The sequence below is a fragment of the Perna viridis genome, chromosome 11, assembly GCF_037379345.1.
Source record: "Perna viridis isolate PV_CMFRI_1.1 ecotype Kerala chromosome 11, ASM3737934v1, whole genome shotgun sequence".
NCBI classification, from domain to species: Eukaryota; Metazoa; Mollusca; class Bivalvia; order Mytilida; family Mytilidae; genus Perna; species Perna viridis.
Genome location: NC_142455.1, coordinates 18,814,741 through 18,840,856, shown reverse-complemented (window position 1 = coordinate 18,840,856; position 26,116 = coordinate 18,814,741). Strand labels below are relative to the sequence as shown.

Genomic DNA, 26,116 nt, shown 5'->3' with positions numbered 1-26,116 from the left:
CAAGGCAAAACGTCACAAAATAACCCAAGCCTTCCTTTAATGGTATGGCATTTCGTGGTACACTTCCAATACTGTGAAAGTACTATTGATCGTGGGGTACCAATTTTCGTTGTTTTCGTTGATAGGTCAAACCACGAAATTTAATTCCCAACGAATAGTAGATTCCATTGATGGGTTTATTCAAGAATACACGAAGATTGGTATCCACGAATTAAAGTACTTTCACAGTAGATCTATTCACTGATAGTCAAGTTATTGTCCGAACTTGAATGAAAATCCTTGTTAACCTCTTAAGAGACCTTCATTCAAAACCAGTTTATGTAACAACCACCAAAGGCAATCTCAGCATGGTTTGGCGCATAGTGGTACAATTTCATAAACATCTCTTCATTTATACTCATTATTTTCCGGTCATCGAAATGTCTATAGACGCCGGATTAGACAGCCGGTACCGCAGCTGCCAAGGATGACGATGGCGTCATAACATTCTATGCCCGCCATAATTCACAGTCGTATAAGATTTGGATCAAATCAAATTCAGAAACCAAAAACATTTGATATTACTTTATCAAACAGCACATAAATGTCGAGAGTGGAATTAAATGCACTTGCAATCATAGTTAAAACGCTAACCGGACCATAAAACAAACATTTATTTAAGAACGAAAGTGAGCCTCTTACGTAGACAACATTATTAAAAAATCGTTATTCCAAGAGGCGTAAAAAGGCGGACGTGAAAGAAAGGGCTATACAACCTGATAATTTCAAAATTGTTCACTATCAACTGCAGTCATTTCCAGCAGTAATTGAATATGGGTGAGCTCGAGCTTCGAAATTCTTCTTTTTTTTATATTAACACAAATTTACTGCGAGTTGACAATAGGTGTTTCAGTTTACCCGTATTACTTAATCTATACAACACTTACACTTGACAAAATATATTCCTCTAGAGACATCCTATAGTCAACTATGTGTAAAAAAATAAAGAGAAGCAATATCTTGAATAAGAATTTTCATTTCATATGCAAGTGTTTCCCCTATAATAAAGTCACCTTGCAACCATTCATTTTAAACATGGTTTCCGCCAACTTTTCACATTTCCAGACTGTCACTTGGAGCAATACACACCATCAAAACTCAATAATTCAATTGAATTGCTAAAGTGATACAATAGCTGCAGGTAGACTGAAACACAAATGGTCCTTTCACAGCAAATCTAAACAAGCACTATCTTTAAAAAAAAGATAGCCGACGCGGTAAAATTGTGTTCATTCTACTTTTAATTTTCTGAATTTCAGTCAGGAAATAACACATGGCACGCAATTTCGATACATTTTTTTCGAGCGCCACTATGTTATCAGTAATTGTCCACTCGGGAAACAGAATTGCGATCAGGTGACTTGAGTTTCCATGGAAGGGCGTCTTTCAGGTCAAAGTGTAAAAAGCGAAAATATACAGACTGCGTCGGAAAAAAGACAATTCAGCATGTATTGTGTACATTACCATTTAATGGTACAATGAGTATATATAATGTTTTCAAGATTAACAAGCAAACACACACAAACATCTTAAAATCTTCACACTCCTAGTATAGCCTGCAAAAATAATAAAAGTTATTATAAAATCAATAGGAATGAACTTTGCTAATCTTATATTGACCATGTTACAGAAAAACTCTATGCATGAGGAACCAAATCTCACTTAAAATTGTTAAAACAAAAGAAAACAAAGCAAAACAAATAAAACAATAATAAATTATTAAAATGACATTAGATGGTAATGAAGGTAATTTTACCGAGCTTCTAAAAGATTACTGTATATCATCAGAAAAAACATCCATACCACTGGAAAGCTAACCTTTACGACTAGCAAAAACAATTTTGGAGAAGCATAACAGTCAATAAATATAAAAAATATCTAATACATTCAGGTTTTTCAAATTATTGTCTTTACTTTACGTTCCGCTAAAGTAAAAACAAATTCTAGGTAATTTCTTTTCTAAATATTTTCATTTCATTCGGCTTTAATTCAGCATTAACTGAATGTAGCTCTGAATTTCTGTATTACACAGATGTTACAGTAGGGTTAAAAGACGAACCTTCTAGACCAACGTAATGGTTGTGTTCTTCCGATTATACACTTCTCTGTTTTCTTAAGATATTATCACTTAGATACCACGTCTTACCGAATTACCAACCCATCAAATTTGACGCTTACGGATTTCACTCTCTTGAAATGTGACGGGTCACGCTAACGGAGCAGGACATGATGTCACTTCCGGTTTGTTTTTGCGAGAGCTCCTATTGCAAGTGGTTTAGTTTTTTGTGTGCTGTCTTGTCTAGTTCTGTTTCATATGTATTTTATAATGTTGCCTCCATTGTTTATGATTCCAGTTAACACGATTTGTCCAAATACTTTCATTCTGATGTCTGATGTTTTAATTTTTCACACACAACAAAAGTGTACACTATTACTGTTTACAAAATAAAGTTGTTATAAAATGTACTCAAATTGGAACAATTATATAACAAATATACTGAAAAAATGCACACTTAACACATTATTAAAGATTACATGTATTTTATAATGAAAGTCCTAGAATTTTACTTAAGGGAACCCTTACTACATTTTATTCGGGTATTGTGGGCTTGGATAAAAAAAATTCTCTTAAGGAGGTAGATTTAGGGTAAGGGACACAACTCTTAGAGGTCTTTGGAACGTTTGTATACACCATTTTACATAAATCTCATGTAAGCATCAAAGTAACTTGGACTGATTTCATTGAATATGATACAAACATATCACTGATTTCAAGAGTTATGTCCCTTACCCTAGGTCTACCTCCCTAAAATTTTCTTTTATGTTTGTTTGCTATAGTCTAGTCAACGATCGTATATTCTAAACTTTAACATTTCAAAACGTACCCTCCATATCAATAAAATGGTTGCTTCATTTTAAATTGAAATGAAGTTTAAAGGGCTTAATGCAGGGAATAACTGGACAAAACTATTTTAACAAAGACCAATCAAAGTGTGGCATCTTTTTGCTACCAGCTTCGTTAAGGTTTTAATTTGATTTCGTGCAGTCGAATTGTTGATCTTGATTTGTTTTCGAAATCAGAACATACGAATACAGAAGCAGAATATCACTTTTAAGACGCACCCATCAAAACTGGAGGTACTATATCCTTATGCATATCATTACAACCTTAGTTATCCTTTTAATAAGGTTTATGGAATAGTTGGTTTTTTTTCTTGGTTTTTAGATTTTTGTGTACCTTGTTTTAATTTTAGTCCAACATTACACATGATCCATGTTAAGTTTCCTTTCAGAGTTTTTAACTTCAGAATATAATAAATGAATATAATGCAATTAGCGTAACATCGTCCTATCAGGTGTACATATAAACTGACCCTATGATATTTTACCCTTTATAAAAGACCTTGAATATGAATAGGCTTAAGAAGTTTGTTCTTAACGTAATAAACGTGGTTCCAAGTGTTCAAAATGATATTTTAAAATGTTAACTTGACCAAATGACCTCGATCCTTGACCTTGGAAACCACCAGGGTCGAGATTTCTCCTTGAACAAGGTATGTACCTGATTACCGGAAGGTCAATATAAGTTTAACAACCAACTTAATTTTGTTCTCATGAACTGCATGATTTTGTCAAATGGTATATGTTTGTCCTATAAACTTAACAAGAGGTTCCCAGGAGCCTGAATCGCTCATCTGGTTAAATTTTGTCTTTCGCTTGACTGATTAAAATGAAAATTTGTCCACAGATAAATCTCATCATAGTATACCCAATGTCAGAATTTGGCTAAAACTAACGCTTTTGGGGATATATGCGAAAAACTACAGTCTGACCCTATGTTCTATTTTTAGTAACGGTGGCCATGTGTTTGGACGAATCAAAAATCTTAACATTAGTTTTGTGCAAGATACCCCAAGGAACATTCATACTAAGATTGATCACAATTGGTCAAGTATGGTCAGAGGAGAAGATTTTTGAAAAAAACATTAAAAATAGCAAAAAATGTCAAAAAAGGCAATAACTCCTAACTGGCTAGACAGATTAAAATGAAAATTTAACCACAGATAGATCTAATCATGCTGAACACTTTTACCATGTCAGAATTCGGCTTAACCTAATGATTTCGGAGATATAAGCAAAATCTAGTCTGACCTCTATGTTTTATTTTTAGTAACAGCGGCTATGTTTTTTGACCGATCAAAAAAAATCTAAACACAACATTTGTGCAATACACACTAAGGAACATCTGTGCAAAGTTTCATTTAATTCCAATCAGTAGTTTCAGAGAAGAATTTTGAAAAATTGTTAACCGACAACGACGACGGACATGACGACGGACGCCAACTGATGGCAATAGCTCATACAGCCTTTGACAAGGTGAGCTAACAAGAGGCTCCCAGGAGCCTGAATCGCTCACCTTCTTGAATTTTGCCTTTCAAAGGCAATAAATTAAACAAGTTGTCCAACAATTTTGACTAAAGAAGTCTTTGGTAGAACTATCACAAGATCTTTTCAACAATTGAAAGTTTCTTTTAATCTATGATAGTTTTCAAGATATTGACCGAAAACTATTAAAAAAGTCATTTTTTCCCTTTCAAGGGCAATAAATCTTATAAGGAGTCTGATTACCTTTGTAATCCTAATAATATGGATCATTTTAGTTATTGAAAAAATGTGGATAAACCTAACAGTTTAGGAGATATATGTGAAAAACTACTGTTTGACACTTAGGTTCTATTTTTAGTAATGGCGGCCATGTTTTTTGACGAATCAAAACTCCCAACAACAGTTCTATGCAGTATACCACAAGAAACCTTCATACCTAGTTTGATTTCAATTGGTCAAGTAGTGTCAGAGGAGAAGATTTTGGAAAGAAATAACATTAAAAATAGCAAAAATCGTTGAAAAAGGGCAATAACTCCAACATGACTTAACAGATTAAAACCAAAATTTGACCAGAGATAGATCTCATCATGCTGAACACTTTTATCCACGTCAGAATTCAGCTAAACTTAACGGTTTAGGAGATATATGCGAAAAACTACTGTCTGACCCCTATGTTCTATTTTTAGTAACGGATCACAAATCCCCACATCAGTTCGATGCGGGATACCCTAAGGAACACTCATACCAAGTTTGGTTCTAATTAGTCCAGTAGTTTCAGAGAAGAGTTTTGTATAATTGTTAACAACGACGACGACGACAACGACGGACGCAAAGTGATGGCAATAGCTCATATGGCCTTTGGCCAGGTGAACTAAAATTCAAACTACCAAAGTGGTGATGTATGATGCATTCATGTGTGCAGTGAAAAATACTGGGACAAGAAACAGACATGCTAAGTAAACTTAATTTCATAAGCATATTTATTAAAATCATTTCTTCATGCATACCATCTAGATCATTCATAACGGCTATAGATATAACACAAGCGACATTCATGGCCACCAAACACACATTTAAGACCATGCAATATAAACAATAATTTACTGTGCATTCAAAAATAGTGTATGCCTTTATTTTGAAAATTTGTTTTATCTAAGACTTTGATAAATCAGGCGTCAGTTTCACAAAAAGTCGTAAGTGTGAAATTGATCGAAAATCATGACGTCACAATGCTATTTTAGTTTATGACGTCATTACTTCCGATCAATTTTACACTTACGACTTTTTTGTGAAACTGACGCCAGTATAGAAATCATGGTTATCAAATTCAAATACTAATATGACATGCTTAAAAGGTCTTTAAACCACAGCTGTGGTGAAACAACTAAATTAAAAAAAAACCTAATGTAAGAAATTCATTTTATTATTTTGTATACAGCAAAAAGCAGTTAAAGAAATTCATGAAAAATCTATTTAATCACTGATTTACCGCGTGCTGACCATTTATGTGGCCTTATTTTACCCCAATTGATACTTAAACTCATGTAATAGAAGCATGATTACAAACTTTGAAGGTTAACATGCTTTCAAAGTGCAAAATAAAAACATTCTTAATATTTCTGAATTCACATTTATTTCAAAATTAACACATGGCAATCTTATATTGTACATTTTTAAGACTGAGGCACATGGTATGATTTGTTACATGTGATTTGTTTATATTATTTTTGTCATGGACGACAACGACAACCCAGAACACGAACTTTAATTTGACATCTGCAATATTTTGTTATTTTGTAATGAACTAAATATGAATCAGCGGTCCTTTTCACAAAAAATCGTATGTGTAAAATTAGTCGTAAGTTATGACGTCATAGTAAATCAAAGTATTGTGACGTCATAACTTACGACTAATTTCACACTTACGATTTTTTTGTGAAAAGGACCACTGAGCACTCAAACTTGGTTCCTTAATAAAAAAAGATTATCCACAACATGCAGTAGAAATTAAAGCACTGCTCTAAATGGTATGACAAGGTAAAATACATGGTACAGTTGGTAACACAAGACAAATCGCATACAACAATTCGTACTGTGTGAACCGGGCACAAGTTAAGCTTAAAACAAAATTAATAAAAGAAATTTTGTAAAGTATGAACTAAAATATACCTATAACAATCTACAATCTTCTATTTAAATGAATCACTAATCATAATTTATACACTTCTACAAAACTAAGAATAAACAGATGAAATTAATTCAAAACAAATTATGATATCTCATAAGCAGGAAATGTGTTTTTCTTTTACAATTGAGCTTTAAGTAAAGTAATGTCATGTTGCATCTCATTTCTTCAACTACAGTATAATGAATGTTGTTAACTTGATATATGAAACCACAGGAACAATAAGTAAATTGTATGAATGGTAAGTGATAAGCCTTTTATATGATACACTCCTTGAAACATTAAAGTATCCAATTTTAGCGTCCATGCATCATTTATCCTGTGTTTACACATCGTTTTGCGTTCATTTAAACGCGTGATAAATGCACAAAAGAAGTGTTCGTTTATACGCACCCTAGGACTGCTTGTTTACACACACGCTGGGAACGTTCGTTTAGATGCATGATGGGAACATTTGTCCAAAAGCACGATGGGAACACTTTAACACACAATACGAGCATTTGTAAATTTTTGTACTTTGATTATTTCCTTCATTTAACTTTTATTTTTATAATTAACAATTTGTAAAATACACTTAGAAACGGTCAAAAGATTATATCATAATTATATTTGAAACTCATCTATACATAGTCTTGATTTCAGGGTTGATGCATTTATTTTACAACGAGATTTAATATATTTCTAGTCACATATCAAATTCTATTCCTTTGCATTATTTAACCTGAAGTATATTTTGTATGCAACTTTTTATCAATTTAGTTTTTGGATTCTTAGAAGAATATACACTCCTTGAGACAATCACGTTTCGCATTTTGTGCGTTTACACATCGTTTTGCATTCATTTAAACGTATGATACGAGCGTTGGTTTAAATGCACGATAAAAGTGTTGGTTTAAACGCATAATACGCACGTTGGTTTAAAAGCATGATAGAAGCATTGGTTTAAACGCACGATAGAAGCGTTGGTTTAAACGCACGATAGAAAGTGTTCATTTAAACGCACGATAGAAGCGTTGGTTTAAATGCACGATAGAAGCGCTCATTTATTTTTTGTATTTTGATAATTTCCTTGATTTAACTTTAATTTTCATATTTTTTGCTATTATTAATCTTTATATTTTCATTACTTTCATTTTCCATTTTTTTCTTTTGTCATTATTATTATTATTTTCTTTTTTCGTCGTTCGTCGTTCGTCTATTATGCGTTTCAATGCATGCTGTGAGTGATTGTCTTTTGTGCCTTTAAACACAGGCTAGGGGCGTTCATTTATCGTATGTTAAAACGCAAGAGGGAAGCGTTCAGTTATCATGTATTTGGTGAGCGTTTAGCGTTTGTTTAGGTATCACATGTGCAGGAAACCTAAACATCTCAAGGAATGTATGATAGAAAAAAGACTTTGATCATTGGGTGGAAATTGGAACAAAACAATCTGAAGATCTTGGCTTCTCAACATGGTAATTTTAATTTGTCATTATTAAGGTTTCTGTAACCATATACAGCTTAAAAATACTATGCTTCACAAGTAGTTTATGGAACATATTTTTTTTTTTTTTTTTTTTTTTGGGGGGGGGGGGTTGAGGTAGAAATTTCAACAGAAATATCTTAAGTTTTAAATCTAGACTAAAATCTGGAAAAAGTTTCTGACACAGACAGAAAGAAACCATTATACCCTCCCCCAAACTTCGTTTTCTGGGAGTACAATTAGGTCTTTTCCCCCAGTTAATAAGTGCACATAGTTAATCAACAACTGCACTAAAAATTTTATTGTATTATTTACCTTGAGCATTAAAACAGCAGCTCAGTCACCCCAGCACATGTCTCTGGTAGTTGTTTGCATGCATTATATAATACAGTCATTCATTAACTTCATGCTGTCATTCAAATATATGTGGTATATGGTAAGGTCAAGAAAATAAATGCATGATTTTCTTTCATGTCCAAATGTGAAGATTTTTCTTTCAAATCCAATTGTTTAGTTTAATGGTTGATTCAACAGGAACATTAATCTAAAGTAGAAATTTCAAAATGAAAACATTATATGAAACATTTAGGACATGAATAAATGAAAATCTTAGCATGATTTTTTTTTCTCAGTGTGATATTATTCCAACTAAAAAAAGCAAATACCTGAATTTGTAGAACATTTAAAGTAAATAATTCAAACATCATGTTGTGTCATTGGATATCTAGAAAAAAATTTACATCAAACATTAAATAAAGAGATAATATTTAGGTAACAAAAGGCCACCTGTTACAGTGAAAAGCTTAGTCTATCATAGCCATAATCTGGCACGGATCCAAGGACTGGCATATCGGGTGTATGCCCCCCCCCTAAATCGGTAAGAAAGAATTTTTTAACCACAAGTTTCACATATAATATTTTTTGCCTCGCTTTGCATGGCATTTAATTCAATTAATTGATTTGGTTGATTTCAGTGGGAGATGAATCTATGGTTTTCTCTAAAATACAGATCTATATGCAAACAGGACTGTAGTTAAAAAAACATGATAAGGATATGACATGTAGATAGAAAAAAAGCACTTTGAAAGATTCATTTTTTGCACCCTGAATCACCCCTACCATTGGCAGTGTCTGAATTTAATATGAATTATATTTTAAAAATCAATAGGAGACAAAACTTATTGTGGTAGTAACAAGGAAAGTAAATCAAACATGCCACCTCCTATAAATTCAGAAAATACCCCCACTTCATAAAAAAGTTAAATATATACCGTAACTCATAGTTTTGATCATTTCCCGTTAGCGTCCTTCAACAGTAACTACATTCCTTCATACAAATCTTCATATGATATTTAACCTCTATAAAAAGTTTCATCAAAATTCCTTTAACGTTTGAAAAAATTGTGCTTACAAGGTTTTAACAAGTAAAACCTCTAGGTTGGATTATCTCCCTTTCGGGTCCCCCAACAGTAACTATTCTTTCATGTACATCTACAAATGGATCCTCAACCTATCTATAAAGTTTCATCAAACTGCCAAAGTGGTTTAGGAGCAGTTGTGCTTCCTAGAATGTGGACAGACAGACAGATTCCTATCAGAGTTATTAATAAGCTGGACTAACCTCTATAAATAACCATGTTATGTATTGTTAGGTAAACAAAAATAATTGTACAAGTTTTCTTCTCATGCAAATTTCATATTTGAGTACAGATCATTTTTATTTTTGCAACATTTACACAAGACAGCTACAATTGAAAATTTCACCGAATATCATAGTAATTAATAGATATCAAATTCTACAAAACAATGTTGATTAGCACTCTCTTATCACAAAATTGACAAAATATGAGATTTCATAATGATAGGAAGTTAAATTTAATTTTTATCCAAACATCCAGCCATTCTTTGAGTTTTCGACACTCTATATGTTATGACACTTTATATAATGTGGACTCACACGAACACAAAAAAAAATGATATATGGATGAAGGCATATTCACTAATAAATTGAATACACTAACCATCCACTTATTTCACTGAACATTATGAAATGTTTCAAAAAAAGGGTGAATGTAAAAATAAACTTGATTAAAATATGATGGGAATGCATGGTGAAGTCTTATAATGGAAGGAAACAATTGATGGAATGATCATAGCATTCATAATTTAAAAATAGAAAACATGAAGAATAGAACAATCATCACAAATTTCTCTACACAACCAGAATTAGTCTGAGTATGACACTGTTATGAAAAAGTAACCATGTAATTATATCGAGCAAATCACACAAACCTTTAAAACTGCATACACAAGTATAATTATTTACAAATATATATATAAAATATGGTCCTGTAAAGTCATTGGTAAAACATTTGATAGTATTCAGGACATATATTCATAGTACTTTTATACTTTATTATGAGCATATCAAAATCTATTTTAAAAAAAGCTGTAAATTAGATACTTCTCTTTTATGGCATTCATGCATGTACCAGTCAACCTATATTTTCTATTTATTCACAAAATAAAATAGTACATAATTTCCATTATGACATGTTACTTAGTGTAATATGCTACATAAATTCATATCCAAAGCATAAACCATGGCTTATGTGTCCAGTGGCAGATCCAGGTGGAACATTTAGTAACTTTCTTACAAGACTTTGGAAGAACTGAGAAAATAAAAACTTGGAGTCCCCCTATTTCTTGGAACACCTCTAGACTCCCTACTTTTGCCTTTTCAAAATCTCTAAAAACACCCTGTGTGCTTGTTTTCTTCTGGCTAATACTGATAATGTAGTTAATTTTCCATTACAAAAAAAAACACTTGTAATCATAAACTCACTTCATAATTTTGAAATGAAGTACACTGTAAAAATGTAGTGATTGAAAAAAATGTTTCTGTAATATCTTGATAGTGTTTACCATGTTACAAAGCATTATGGATGGATGATGAATGAATGAGTTACAGATTTTTATGAACATGAATGGAAAAAAAATCTTGCCATTTACATTAAAAAGAAAGAATGCCCACAACTAAGCAAGTTTGAAGGACTAACAATGACACATTTTATCTTCAGGAATATTTGGAACAAAAGATTGCACAATATTGTATGAAAATGATTATTGATCAAATGAAGGACTCCATCAATCATGTTTATTGAAGAAAAAAAAAATCATAAATCAAAATTTGGTACCTATTTAATTTCAATGTGTTCATTTTGGAATTTCCAGCATCCAATGAAATGAAGTTTACCCTGTCTATTACAATAACCTTTCTACATTTACCTACTGTAAAAACGATGTGTACTATTTTTAATCAGTAATTTAATCTAAGAATTTTGGTTGGAATATTTTGACCTATTCCTTCTGGTGACTTTTGTTATGGTCATGGATCTTTATTGTTTTATAGCAAACCCTCAGGATAATATCGTTATGTTCAAAGTTAGGCACTGCAAAAAAGGGCACAGTATAAAGCAAAAGTAAACCATATGTACATAAAAAAATGTATTAATGGACCTGGTTTCAGAAAAAAAATCTCAAATTTAGTACTCCCTGAAATCCTTCCTCAACATCAAATTCAACCAATCAAACCACTTCAAATTTACTATTGATGAAAATTTCAATTTGGTACTTTTTAATGAAACAGGAAATGCTTTAATATTAACCCTCACAGACAACAGACTATTTCCAAGGTGCCTACACTTCTTAATCTTCAGTGATCATATGACCTTTAGAACCATGACCTTCAAACATTTTACATGCAACTCTGTTTAATAGTGATTTCTTCCCAATTAAAATATGATATTGCCACCATGGCATGCAACCTAAGAAAAATCTTGAACTTCCTGAAGCATTTTGTCTAATTCATCAAAATCTTCACTCACATCTGGTTTAGGTGTACCATCTTCCTTCTCAGGGATTGGTTCTTTTTCTTTACCATTTTCTATCAATTGTTGTTGGTCTGTTTTTGGTTTTTCTTCATATTTTGATTTTTTCTTTAACTGTGTAAGTTCATCCAATGCTTTTCTCTTAAAGAACCCTAACTACAATAGAAAAAAATAAGAAAAGGACATTAAATCAAAGGTGTTTCAGATGTAGAAACTGAATTTTAACTGTGTAGTATGATTAATCCAATGAAATTCAAGCTTTTTCCAGAATCATGTGAAATTCATATTCAATTCAAGGGCCTTGAAGTTCAAGGTCTTTGTTCAGGAGGTGTGAAGAATTTTTTCAGATTATTTCAGGTTAATTTTAAACGCATTTTTCTGCCTTTCAAACTAGAAAAACTGTGAGCAAGCTAAGAAAGAAAATACCACTTCATATGGAGTTTAAAAAATACTAAACATAAAACCTATAAATTGAAAATCTTCCTTTGGTGTGTTCCAATGGAAATTATAATCCTTCACACACACACATGCATATAATGCCCAACCTTCCTACAAAACTTAATTAAAATTTCCTGAGTGATTTAGCTAAAGTTGGACTTGCAACTGATATGGAAGGACAGACTGACAGACAAGGTGATTCCTATATACTCCCAAAACTTTGCCAGAGTAACTATAATAAAATTACATAGTAAACCTCCTTCATACTGTTGCACCTGGTCCGTGTTTCTAGTTTTTAGTGGAGTCTTCGTTGCTCATTCACACTGTGTTTCTTTGTACATGTTATTTAGGTTATTTCATGTTATTTTTAGTGTGTGACTGTTCTCCCTGTTGTATCTTTTACTGTTTTCTAATGGCTCAGTTTTAGCAGGTTTCAGTATGTTATCATACCATGGTATCACATTAAGACTATTCTCTGTCCTTTCTTTCAGTCACATTTTTGAGTCAGAAAAATGATACAGTGGTCAAATACTTACTTTATAGAAAACAAATATAATTATAGCTAGTACTATGAGAGCACCAAGAACTCCAAGGAACACCACCCACCAAGCCACTTTCTCCTCTTTCTGTTCTGCTGGCACTACATCAGTCTTGGCCTGTCAAAGCAAAAAAACATAGGTTAATGTAACATCAATGCACATGAAACAACGATCTTAAGATTGAATACAATCCTGAAACTTTTATGATGTAAATTAGAACACTGATTTTCATATAGTAATGTAAGTAACCCGTCTTCACTGCAATTGGAAATTAACTACCTATGCATACCTGAACAAATAGACTTCATATTGAACTACTCCCTTGTAGCAATTATTTAAAGGTAATTTTATCATTAAAAATACCCTTCACAAATGAATTTTTTGGGGATACAATGAATATAGGTTTCAACCTGTCTGTCTGTCTGTCCACAACTATTTTCTATGCAGCTTGCAGAATGAATATGAAACTTCATGGGATGTAATATAACCACATTAAGATGTGAAAATTGCCTGGAATTTAGTTTTGGGCAAAAGATGTAGAAATGATGGCTGATGAATTTAAGCTTTTTTCAGCAAAACTTGGTCTGAAGGTTTTTTTACAACTCTTCCTAAATGACTTGCAGGATTGATATGAAATTTCATGGCATGTTTAATTACCATATTGGGATGTGCATACTGTCAGGAGTTAATGTTTGGGCAAAAATTGTAGAAATGATGGCTGTTGGACTTAAGCCTTTTCAGCAAATCTTGGGACTGTAGCCCTATCCGCAACTCCTCCTTAACGACTTGCAGGATTGTAATGAAACTCAATGGAGAGTTAGATTATCATAGGGATGTGCTTATTGTCATTCATATTCATTGGGTGTCAGGAAAGGAGTAGGTTTGGTAGCAAATATTCAATGCTTTTGAAAGATTTGTTTTGGTCTATCCCAAAAGGTTCATTTGAAAGAATAATGGTTGTAGTAAATACATCTCAGCCGATTTTGCGATATCATGAATGTTTTTGACCAATTATATTCATTGGGAATCCACATTGGTCATTGGTCCCCATATGTACAGGGTACAAAAGTGGGGAGGTATTGCATCCCACAATAAGGGACCTATACTGAAGTAACCTATACTGTACTAAACATCTTGTGGCTATGATTTACAGTTACTGGGGAAAATGTTAAAACATTTTTTTTCCTGCCCATCTGCTCACATTTACCTTCTTTAAGCTGACTTGCACAAATGAACCCACTCAAAAATAATGGTAAGAATGGTAGCAATAAGGGACACTTTAATGCAGATCAAATAAAAGAAAGGATACTGTATTGCAGGAAATTTATGCAGGGTGCTATATTTGCCATATTTTAACCGTCTGTCTAAAAACACCAAAATATAACTCTGTGAAATATTTACATTGAGTTTAGGTACTTAGAGCATAACTTAGCATTCACCAAAATTAAAATCCCCAAAATCTTTGACATACTTCTTTGCTTCACAATCACCAAATTCTATGACCGCCAAATTAACCTCCTTTATGGTACATCAAATGTTATAACAAAAATTGAATGATTCGCATTAAAGTCGATGAAACTTCATATATGAAACATTAAATTCTTAAGTAAAAGCTTCATCGTATCTGATCATTTATATAAGATAATTGTAAACCAATTACACTACAGAAACAGCAGTATTTTAATATACAATATATATGGAAGGAGAGATACTTACCGTGGCAGTATATTCAGGATCTGTTATCAATCCCAACTTGTCTGATATATATGGAAGGAGAGATACTTACCGTGGCAGTATATTTAAGATCTGTTATCAATCCCAACTTGTCTGATATATATGGAAGGAGAGATACTTACCGTGGCAGTATATTTAAGATCTGTTATCAATCCCAACTTGTCTGATATATATGGAAGGAGAGATACTTACCGTGGCAGTATATTCAGGATCTGTTATCAATCCCAACTTGTCTGATATATATGGAAGGAGAGATACTTACCGTGGCAGTATATTCAGGATCTGTTATCAATCCCAACTTGTCTGACATGAATACGGTAGCTATAGATAAAATTGACAATGACTCCACTCCTGAATCCTGTTTCTGAAAAAAATAACAAGTTAAGTTAATTTTTGATACTAAAACATTGATCTAATTGAGCTTATCCCTAAAAAATCATAAAGTTGCATGTATTGTCATGCTAAGTATACTATTACAGGAAGCTTATACCAGACAGCAAGCGATGTTTGACCCATCTATATAAAGCAACATACCACATTTGAAATCAATCTATCCAATCGCAGCCTAGATTTTACTCGTAAAATATATTCCATATAGGCATAGTCCAACAAAAATGGAATTTAAAATCATCAGATATCAGCCAAAACCATCTACAACATCATGTCCCATCTATATTAAACTAGATACCAAATTTAATATCAATCTATCCACTGGAAAACATACCTGTTAACTCTCCCTCTTTGGTTCTATCTCCCTCTTTAAGAAAGTCTCCCATGTGGGAGACACAAATCTCCTTCTTTCGCAAATTTCTCCCCCACAAAATCTCCCTTTTAGCAGAAATATCACAGAAGTTATGATCTAAATGGCTTGTTCAATTGATTCAAGTACACTGTTTATGTAACATAATAATCATTGAGAAACAATAGGGTCCGTAAGTCTTGTTCTAGTTTCATTTTCCTTACCCGAATTTCTGGTGTAGAATGTATTGAAATTCAAAAAACGGTCTGCATTTTATTGTTTACTTCCAGGATCTTGAAATGCTGTATTACATTGCAAAATCTTCTATTTTACGTTTATTCTATAACATTTTTATCAAGTGGAAATAGATATTTGTCATTATTGATATTTTTACACAAAAATATGTTTAGCATTTATATACTGATTTACAGACTAAAATACTTGTTTGGTTACGGCAGGTTTTCAGTTTACACAGGTTCAAAAAGTATTGAATTTACCATTAATGAACTTCAGAAGATGGCTGGTTTACACAGGTTACCTGTTTACCCAGTGTTTGGTCAAGACATGTTACCTGATTACCCAGTGTTTGGTTTAGACACGTTACCTGATTACCCAGTGTTTGGTTTACACAGGTTACCTGTTTACCCAATGTTTGGTTTAGACAGGTTTCACTGTACCAATTACTCAAATTTTCATTAAAAAACCTTAGAAGATTAAAGAGATAGTCATAGATTTTATATCTTTGTCTTACCATCGTACTTTGATTTCTAGTAATTCTTTTTATTTTTTTTTTGGCGAAAAAGGTCGTCACGCTAAATCTTCTGATTGAGAAAGCTAAAAAGGGAGATCTCCCTCTTTCAAAAGACAATAGGTATGAGAGACACAGTGAAAAAAATTCAGACAGACAAATGACTGTCGAACAAGTTGATTCCAATATACATCACTGATTGAGTAGGGATATATTTATTGCATGATTAGGAAATGAATGCATAAAATTCTATTATTCCTATTTAGTGACCAGTAATAATTCAAATCCATCAAACTACAGTTTCTTAATAAGCATAAGTTGATAATCCGAACGTACAATTTTCTTGCTAGACAGAATCAAGTTAAAATAAACAAACCACACCTATCCAAAATATTTCTGTATTGAAATAAACAGTTGTTTTTCCCCTTTTGTGTTAAATGAACAGACAAGAAGTCTCATTGAAAGTTTATCATCACAAAATGATTAAAAAACAAAGGCAAAAACAAAAATAACAACAATGACTAATACCTACAAATCCTTTACAGCGAGTGAAATAGTTTACTTCAGGGAATAGAGTTGGTCGTCATTGATTAAATGACCATTATCTGTCTAAGGTAATCAATAGGACAATTGACAAAAAGATTCAAACAAATTGTTAAACTTAGATTAAAATATCAATGAAATGTTAGAAAGCTTAAATCTCCTTGTTAATTGTCCAGTTAACTACTTTAGATACTTCATCAGGCTATGGTCATTTAAGTAAGGGAAGATCAACTTTATTCCATGAACATAACTATATTATTCACTGTATACACATTTCATCAAAATAATTATTCAAGATTTAAATGAGCATTTCAAACTGTTATTAGACACAATGAGAGGATGAAGTGAGACTAAAAAGTAATATTGCTCTGCCTCTCAATTAATTTTTTAAAGGCAACCCTCACGAAAAAATTTTATATTGATTTTTTTTTCAATTTAAAGCAATTTCTTTCAAATTTACAAAATTTTTCATTTAAATTGATAAAAATAAAAAATAAAATTCTTCCACCAACCCCTAATTTTGAAAAAAGTTGGACAAAAATCTAGGAATTATTTTATGATGGCCTAAGGCAATTTAAAGTTGATTTCTAGGTAAATGCAAACAATTGCTTTTTACTATGTTATTGCCTTCAAAATTGATCAATATATTTCTATCATTGTTCATAGGCAGAAAACAAATTTGATGTTGTTTTTTTTGTTCTATTTTATTGATATGGCAATAAAAATGGGTCAGAGACAGAAATGTCCGGGTTGTTGTGAAGTTGAAAAATACACCAATTGGTAAACAGGAAGTAGAAGTGCAGCAGACCTAAAATAGCATCCCACAATATGGGACCCTATACTGACTTGCATACCAAATATCCACTTCCTAAGAAATATGTTATAAAATATTTTCCCTGCCTGCCGGACCAACAAGTTGATGTGCATGAATGCAAATTAGCTAAAACAGCCTTATATAAGATGGGGGAGGGCCTGAGAACCGAGAAATTAATGTTGAATGGCCTACATGAATATACATTAATCTTTAATATGCTTAATGTTCATTGTCAATTGAAAATTAATTGATGGTCTCAACCATATGGATATTCTCCTTCTTCAGACTGTATTTTTTTTATAAAACTTGTTTTCCCCTAACCAATCCCACTTATCATAGATGGTACCACTGACCCGTAACATGTATTTATATGTGCCACAATCATGTTTTTCAGCACATATTTTGAATATACCTTTATGCATGAACACAGTGCAAAGTCGAATAAAGTATATATTATGTACTTATGATCATATATATTGCTAAATAAAACTTCAACAGGTAAAAAATAATGTTAAGTATTTGTCAAAATTATTCATCATAAAATATGTATTGCTTCATATATTATTTTGAGCTTTACTTTTTTTGTTTCAGGATACACAATGAAGGTACCCCTAAAGCCCAAAGGGCTGATGGACAAAGGTAAGGGGCTATAAACAGATATTCTATCATAATTGATGATCCAGGTAAAAAAAAAGTAAAGAATAAAGAGCTCATGTGCCAAGAAGTAGTCATCCTCCCAAGTCAGGGTTTGAGTCCACCCTCGCTCCCTCAAACCCCTGACATCACTCATTCATATTTAGCGTCCAGCCAATTCTGATTGGTATCTTCTCCAGGTGAGAAGCACAATGAAAATCGATTTAACACAAAATGTCTGTGGAAGGTAAACAATAATACGAGATAATGGACGATCCGATATAGTAACTAAAAGTTGTATGATGTCACAAATGATGCAATATGAGCAAAAATGATAACTGTAGATTCTGTTTAGAGTGACGTTATGTGTAGCCATTGTGTAAGTTATATCGAAGAGTTTCTATTACGAGTGATTTGATTGGATTTTGAATCCGGGTTAAATTTATGTAACTCACTAGATGGCGCTAAATATCAATGAGTGATGTCAGGGGTTTGAGGGAGCGAGGGTGTACTCAAAACCATGACTTGGGAGTATGAGAAGTAGTGTTAAAACAGAAAATATGAATATTAATAGAAAAATAGCAGTTATCACAAGAATGTGTATTGGCCTTACCTTGCCCTCAGTGTTTTTATTTCCCTACAATTCTCAAGCTATTATAGCACATGTCTAGGACAATTTCTATTTCTATTTTTTATAAAGTTCTTTTTATTACATTTTTATTGATAAAAATACCAGGTAATAACCTATATGACCTTCACTAGTTTACTAATGAATTCAGTCATCAAAGTTATTTGATTTTTGTAGTTATGTACAAAGGTTGGGAGAATTTGGACTAAAAATGAAAATTTTGTTGCTTTAAGAAATTAGAGAAAGAACTTCCTACATTATAACTGGATTCTCAAACTATTTTAAGTACTCACTAAGCTTGTGTTTAAATATAATCATTTTATAATTGAGGTATTATATTTGTTGCCACATTAAAAGCAATCTTTCACCTATAGCTTTCTATGTTATCATAAATATAGCAGGTAAATTTCAAATAAAAATTATCTTAAGCCAAGCAAACAAATCTGTTGCAAACAGTTGAAAATTTAAAAAACAAAATTTTGCTACAAGTTTATTAAAATTGTACATAAATCAAATAATAACTTTAGAAAACAACTTTGATCAAACTCCAAAAATATATTTTTTCTACACAAAATACATCACTTTTAAATCTTGAAATTACTTCTTAAAAAATAGCAACAGAATGTTTATAAAGCAGACTAATCACTTTTAAAATGTGTTGTGGTTAGCCAAGTGCCTGTTTCTTGATACATTGTCTAAAGTACATATGATAAAAGTACCCTCAACCATTAATCTTCACCAAGTGCTCAAGAATTCAGTTCAGCAAAAGATGCATATAAGAGAGTTCTATAAGTGTAAATTACTTTTAAGTGTACTTTATAGTTAATAGATTCACTATGATAAATGTCCTACCTTAACTTTTGCCAAAATATTGGGATCCATCCTATATGTAATTCTTACTGTCATAATTGAATTCACGTTCAACGGAGAAATACTGCATGACAACTTTTTACAGGTAGCATGTTTACAATTCTGAAAAAAAATAACTTGATTTATAATCTAAGTGTAAGGGTAACCAAGGGAACCAAGATTCTAGTGGAAATCAAAAGAATGTAATCCAGGGACAAAGACAAGAAAGGAAAAAAAGACACACACAACAGTGAACATGAAACAACCAAAATACTACATACAAAGAAATAAAAGTAAATGAGTAATCCAGACTCCACTAAAAACTGGGAGCATGGACCAGGTGTACTGGTAGGGTAAGTAAGTAGCATCTTCAAAGTAATCAGGGGTTCAAATTTACTTTCAACAGTGAAAGGTCCTATACCATTTGTTTTATCCTAAATGAAAGGTTCACAAGAAGAAAGTACAAATAAACACATTTACAAATTTGAATAGATCCAGGAAATAGTCCTCAAATTGGCTCAACATGCAGCTCTATGATAATGAATGAATGGGGTTTTTGAATAGTTTAAAAAGGAGAAATATTTTTCAAAATCTTATTCAATTCAATTAAAAACAATATTTTTTTTCTAAAAGCTAATATAATATACAAGAATTTTCTTATGTAAAATAGAGATGATATTAGATGTAAGTTTGTAAAGCGATGTAGCAAATAAATGCATTAACATAAATTTACTCCTTTTTGTGTCAGGTATACCCCTAACCCACTCCTGCTGCATACTTATTTTATGACAAAAAAATATACTGTCATTCCTAATGGTGAAAAATGGCAAAGTCCCACAAAACATTACATTGATATCAAACACCAAAATTCCTTTACAGTGTACACCAAATTTATACAAAGCAACATAACAAATTGGAAATCAATCTACCATTTGGGAGTCAAGGAAACTTGACAAAATTAGGACTGAATAACCAACAGGTCATTCTAAAAAAACTACCAACTCATTGAGTGGGGGGTGTAATATGATAAAAGTATATGTTCAGGGTAATCAAGGGAACCAAGATTCTAGCAGAAATCAAAAGAATGTAATCAAGGGACAAAGACCAGACATGGAAAACAGACATACACAACACAGAACATATTAGTAATGAAAATAATACATGTACATACAAAGTAACAAAAGCAAAGGAGCAACTCAGACTCTACTAAAAACTGGGAGCATGAACCAGGTGCATGGGAAGGGTACTTACATGGTGGACGGACAGACAAACTGAATTATTTGAGGAAGAGTATAACAGTACTTGGTCATACTTACATATTGTAAAAGATCTTCAGTGGAAGGGTTCTTTTCTGTGATGAGGTATGTTTTTTTAGAATCCTTTCCTGACACATCAGTTGAACTCACTTGTAGAACAATAATTTCTGTATTGTAGTCTTGACCACAGTCAAACTCAACTACATCTGCTGGAACTGTGATTGTCTATAAAACATCACAAAACAACTGTAAATTCAACAATGTCTGCTGGAACTGTGATTGACTATAAAACTTCACAAAATAATTGTCAAATCTGCAATATGTACATCTTTCCCTATTTAGACTGGGAAAAACTAAAATAATTAAATTCATTGAAAAAAAATCATAATTTCTAGCAAATCTAGACAAGCACTTAAAAACTTAAAAAACAACAAGAGGTTCCCAGGAGCCTGAATCGCTCACCTGGTTCAATTTTGCCTTTCAAAGGCAATAAATTTAACAAGAAGTGTCCAACAATTTTGACTCAAGAATTCTTTGGTAGGACTTATCATAAGATCTTCTCAACAATTGAAAGTTTCTTTTGATCTAACATAGTTTTCAAGATATTGACTGAAAACTGTAAAAAAAAAAGGGTCATTTTTCCCCTTTCAAGAGTAATAACTCTTACAAGGAGTCATCTGACAACTTTTATCTCTGAAGACTTTTGTAGTCCTAATAATATGGATCATTTCAGCTACTGAAAGAATTTTGCTGAACCTAACGGTTTTGGAGATATATGTGAAAAACTACTGTCTGACCCCTGTTCTATTTTTAGTAATGGCGGCCATGTTTTTCGAAGAATCAAAAATCCTTACATTAGTTCTATGCAGGATACCCTTAGGAATATTTATACCAAGTTTGGTTCTAATCAGTGCAGTAGTCTCAGAGGAGAAGATTTTTGTACAATTGTTAACAACAACGACGGAAGACGATGTCGACAACAGACAACAACAACGGACGATGATGACGACAGATGCCAAGTGATGGCAATAGCTCACATGGCCTTTGGCCAGGTGGGCTAAAAACCAAAATGTGGTTCGTGGCATGGTGCCACCATGTCCATGTCCTAGCGTGACCTTGACCTGGTCCACATTAAGTATGGTTCTGCCAAAACTCCAGGCAGGGTGATTTGAAATGAATCAATGAAACAGTATAAATACATTTGTTAGGTCTTAAAAACAACTAACTCTTCCCAGGTTCATGTTCTTGGATCTACTACTTATCATGAAATATTTTTTGACTGGTTACAGTGTAAAAATTCTGGCAGGTTTTCCTGTCCCTTTTCTGTAGTAGAACATAACCCAAATCTAAGTGATAATATCTCCAGTGGGCAATTTCATCTATACTTTTATTCTTGAACAGTTTCAATGAGGCCGACTATTGCCAATAAAAAATATCTGGTATCTTCTACAGTGCTTGAACCAATCCATGCAATGATTTGACAGATAGATGATCGTTGACTGATTGATTGTTGTCGGATCAATAACTGAAGACCAGAGACCAATCTGATCGCATGTTTTGTTACGTAAAATGATGGCTGTTCATTTAAAGTAAAAGAAATGTGAATTGAAATATGAATTGATGTTTAAATCTATCACATTATGTAAATATGTGTAAAATTGACAAAGAAAACAACAAAAACCGTAAAATACATTGACGTGATTCGATCACCAGTTTAATGGATTGGTTTAACGGATCAAAAACTGATCGGAAACTGTTAGGTGATCAATGACCGATTTCAATATTTGTTGCACAGATTGGTTCGGGTACTGTATATATCTTGAAATATAACAAAATTTTAAGTTATAATAGATTCTGATAGGGGAGACTGGGGTCTGGCAGATTTAAAAAAAAAATAAAAATTCTGGCCCTCATAAAGTTGAAAATAAATATTCTGGACTACACCTCCTAGATAATGAATAAATTTATTACCTCAGTCCAGATACTTCAAACAGTGAATGAAATTAAATAATCTTGCCATGAAGTGGTTAAAAACATATTTTATCATATTTAAAAAAAAAAAAAAAAAAAATTCTGACTCCACAAAATTTGCCAGGTTCACACCTCAGAATCAAATGTTCATCCTCTACACAGGCAAATGGGCCACATATGATAATCATACGAGATTTAACATATGATAGTCATATGATTATCATATGATTCTCATATGTTAATTTTGGCTTGAAAACATATGACTATCATATGTTTATGAAAAAGATATGACTATCATATGATAATCATGCAAATATCATATGTAAGCCAAAACGTATGATCATTGTGCTGTGCTCGATTCATATGATAATCATATGATGTAAACCATACGATTCTCATGTATGGCATATTTGCCTGTGTAAAGCACATGATTTTTTGCCTTAACCATTGAAAACAATCCATATTGCCAGTGCTTAAGGTTTTTGTATAAAGTCCTGTTTCCCTCATATTCAGTTTATTATGTGTAATTTTGTTATTTGAATCTCTACATCGCATATTAGATCATTTCTGTTTTGTGTATTCACATAAACATATTTTGTTTTAATAAAGTCACTTACCAAATTGGACACTATTAATATTTCTTTGGAGTCAATCACAACACTTGGATAGTCAACAGTCAGTGTTGTAGGAAAGTCTAGCTCACTTGGTCCTTTATTGTTAAAATCAAACAAGTGGTAAACTGAATCTGTTTTAGTTTTACTGGTAACAAATAACTCAGGATTACCAACACTGAAAGACAAAGAGATTGTAAGTTAATTCAAAAGAGGGTATTCACAACATACTTCAATCAACTTAATAATTCAAATTGACGCTGGAACCTTAGATGTTTGACCAGGACGAAAACTAAGAGGACATGGTGGCAAAAGTGGTAAAGACACTGGACTTGTAACCACAAGTTTGACACTGTTGCACACTGCACAGAAACCAACCCTTGCACAGGAGTTTCACTAATTTCTCAGCCAAAGTATTGGGCTATCCTCCCCAACATGCCTGTCAAATTTTGCAAAACGATCATGAATCTTTCTGTCCTTCATTGATGTCCAATAAAATTTACCTTTACCTTTAAAGTGGCAACTGTCACAAAGTGTACCAGGGGTCTGATTTCAGTCTGATGTAAAAGGGATCTACTTCAAAATTACATGATGCAAATAGGGAAGTGAAGCACATGAAACAAGTCTGCCCCCAGACAAGTCTTCTTAGGTTTACTAAGGCCTTGGATATCACCCAATATTTGATCAGTAAGAACCCTCTAGTTTATTACTTCGTCCTCTTGAAAATTACCAGGAGCAGATCCAAGGACAGGCATGCCGGACTAACACCCCCCACTAGAATTGTAAAAAAAAATTTTTGCATAAAATCTTGATTTTTCACAAATTTTACCAACAAAATGTTCTATAAGTCTATTTAGGCCTCCCCCCTAACCTGAGATCCTGTATCTGCCTCTGGTTACACCTGCTTTATACAAGGTTCACAAAATTTTAAAGAAAATTTAAAATATATGAACTTCAAATGAGTAACAAAAACACGTCTGATGTCCATTTCCTTGTATATACTCACCCGCTAAAATCTATATCCGCCTTTGATTTGACAGGTACATTGAGATTCATCACATTGTTAGCCATGTTTATATCATTACTGAGTGTAACTAACTTCATAACAACATCAAAACTTTCTAAAGGAGGTGCTTCTGGAGCTACAAAAAAAATCCTAAACATGACCTCTGACCCAGAAAATAATGGAACCTCAGAATTGGACAGACCACATTCCAGATATGATTCATCACCCTCAACAGTGTTTCTTGGAGAGCATGTAACATCAGAGGGCTTTCCCACAACTTTCCAGTATGAAATAAATTTAGGTCCATATACTCTGAAATCAACGCCATAGGCTGCCTCCCCCATAGTTTTAACTTTTACATCTAAAATGAATCCTGCTCCAGGACCTCTGATCAATTCACCAACGCCATGATTAAAAGTTGGATTTACTGTAATTTGAAGATCAGTGTTACATTGGTTGTCTACGCCACATCCTGGTTTCTTAAACTCAATCTGTAATAGTATCAACAGAAATGTTACATATTCTAAGTTGGAAACTTTTTAAGTCCTTCTTTCTGAACTTCGGTTTGGTTGTTGTTGGTTATGAACAATTTTACTAATTTTCAGAGACAGGCCTAAACATCTATTCTGTGTTGAAGGCTTGACTGTGCCATCTCTATGTATTTAAGAGGCTAGCCATGTAAAAATCAGGCAGATCCTATGATATGAGTGACACAGGGTAACTTTAATGACACTAAATGATTTGTATACACCATATGTATGTCAAAAAGTAAAACAATTGTTTGAAATTGACCATGGATGGCTCAGAAACACAAATATACATTTTGCACCGGTAATAAGAAAGTCATAATTTAGTCCTTTTTAACCTCAAAAATTATATTCACAATTACCGAAAATCAAGCATGCAAAAATCATCAGTAATGCTTTTCAGTTTGACTATTACATATTCTGGCTAATTGTTCCATGCAATATCAAGTTAGTATAGACATAAAGACATGAATTCTATCTCATTTTTCAAGCACTTACCATAGGCCACTCAGGGTTAAATTCTTGGTTCTCAGGCCATTAGCAAAAAAAATCAGTTACAGAAGAACCCTTTATTTCCCTTTTTATATTACCTTGTAAATTGATGAAAAAGATTTGTATACAGCTTAGCCAGAGAGGTGATTTTTTCTTATCACCATAATTTGACAAAAAGTAGGTAACAAGACACCACAACAGAGAATAGGGCAACCTGAGAACAAAGAAAACAGTTTTGTTGGTCTAAATATGTTGTTACACCCCTTATCCACAAATTACTCTCCTTATCCACAAAACCTTTCTCACTCATGCATGTGTTATTTTTCATACATTATGTTATGTTTCTGATAATCGCTTCAATTGTAAGCTCATATGTCTGACTCTAGCCAATATCTGTACCCTAAATTGTTATTTGATAAATATCATACTATTATTCTGTCAAAATGCAGGATTTTTGTCCGATTATTTAGAAGGTTTGTGCCAAGGATAATGTAATAATTACTCCAGGAGAACAATACACAAAATTTAAAATACAGTTCTTCCCAAAATTTCATGCAATAATATTTTTTTTAAATACAATTCTTATTTTGTAAACATTAAAATTTCAGTTCAAAGCAAGATGTTG

At 32.5% G+C, this 26,116-nt stretch overlaps 1 protein-coding gene across 10 annotated transcripts in view; it reads right to left on the bottom strand.

Moving 5' to 3' along the window:
* Positions 1–1,488: 1,488 nt before the first annotated feature.
* LOC148603221 (integrin alpha-9-like) overlaps positions 1,489–26,116 on the bottom strand; it is a 68,163-nt gene continuing 43,535 nt past the window's right edge. For 2 of the 10 annotated variants that reach the window (XM_088553302.1, XM_088553298.1), the window contains 10 exons: positions 24,473–24,963; positions 23,473–23,644; positions 20,945–21,109; positions 19,632–19,751; positions 18,765–18,788; positions 14,937–15,038; positions 12,938–13,057; positions 11,961–12,119; positions 8,739–8,797; positions 1,489–1,595 (listed from right to left, as the gene is read on the bottom strand). In XM_088553302.1, the coding sequence (XP_088409428.1) occupies positions 8,777–8,797; positions 11,961–12,119; positions 12,938–13,057; positions 14,937–15,038; positions 18,765–18,788; positions 19,632–19,751; positions 20,945–21,109; positions 23,473–23,644; positions 24,473–24,963 (1,374 nt within the window). In that variant the 3' untranslated portion in view covers positions 1,489–1,595; positions 8,739–8,776. Of the gene's footprint in view, positions 1,596–8,183; positions 8,618–8,738; positions 8,798–9,778; positions 12,120–12,937; positions 13,058–14,936; positions 15,039–18,764; positions 18,789–19,631; positions 19,752–20,944; positions 21,110–23,472; positions 23,645–24,472; positions 24,964–26,116 lie in introns of those variants that run through there. The other 8 variants (XM_088553303.1, XM_088553301.1, XM_088553294.1 and 5 more) reach the window with 5 other exon arrangements.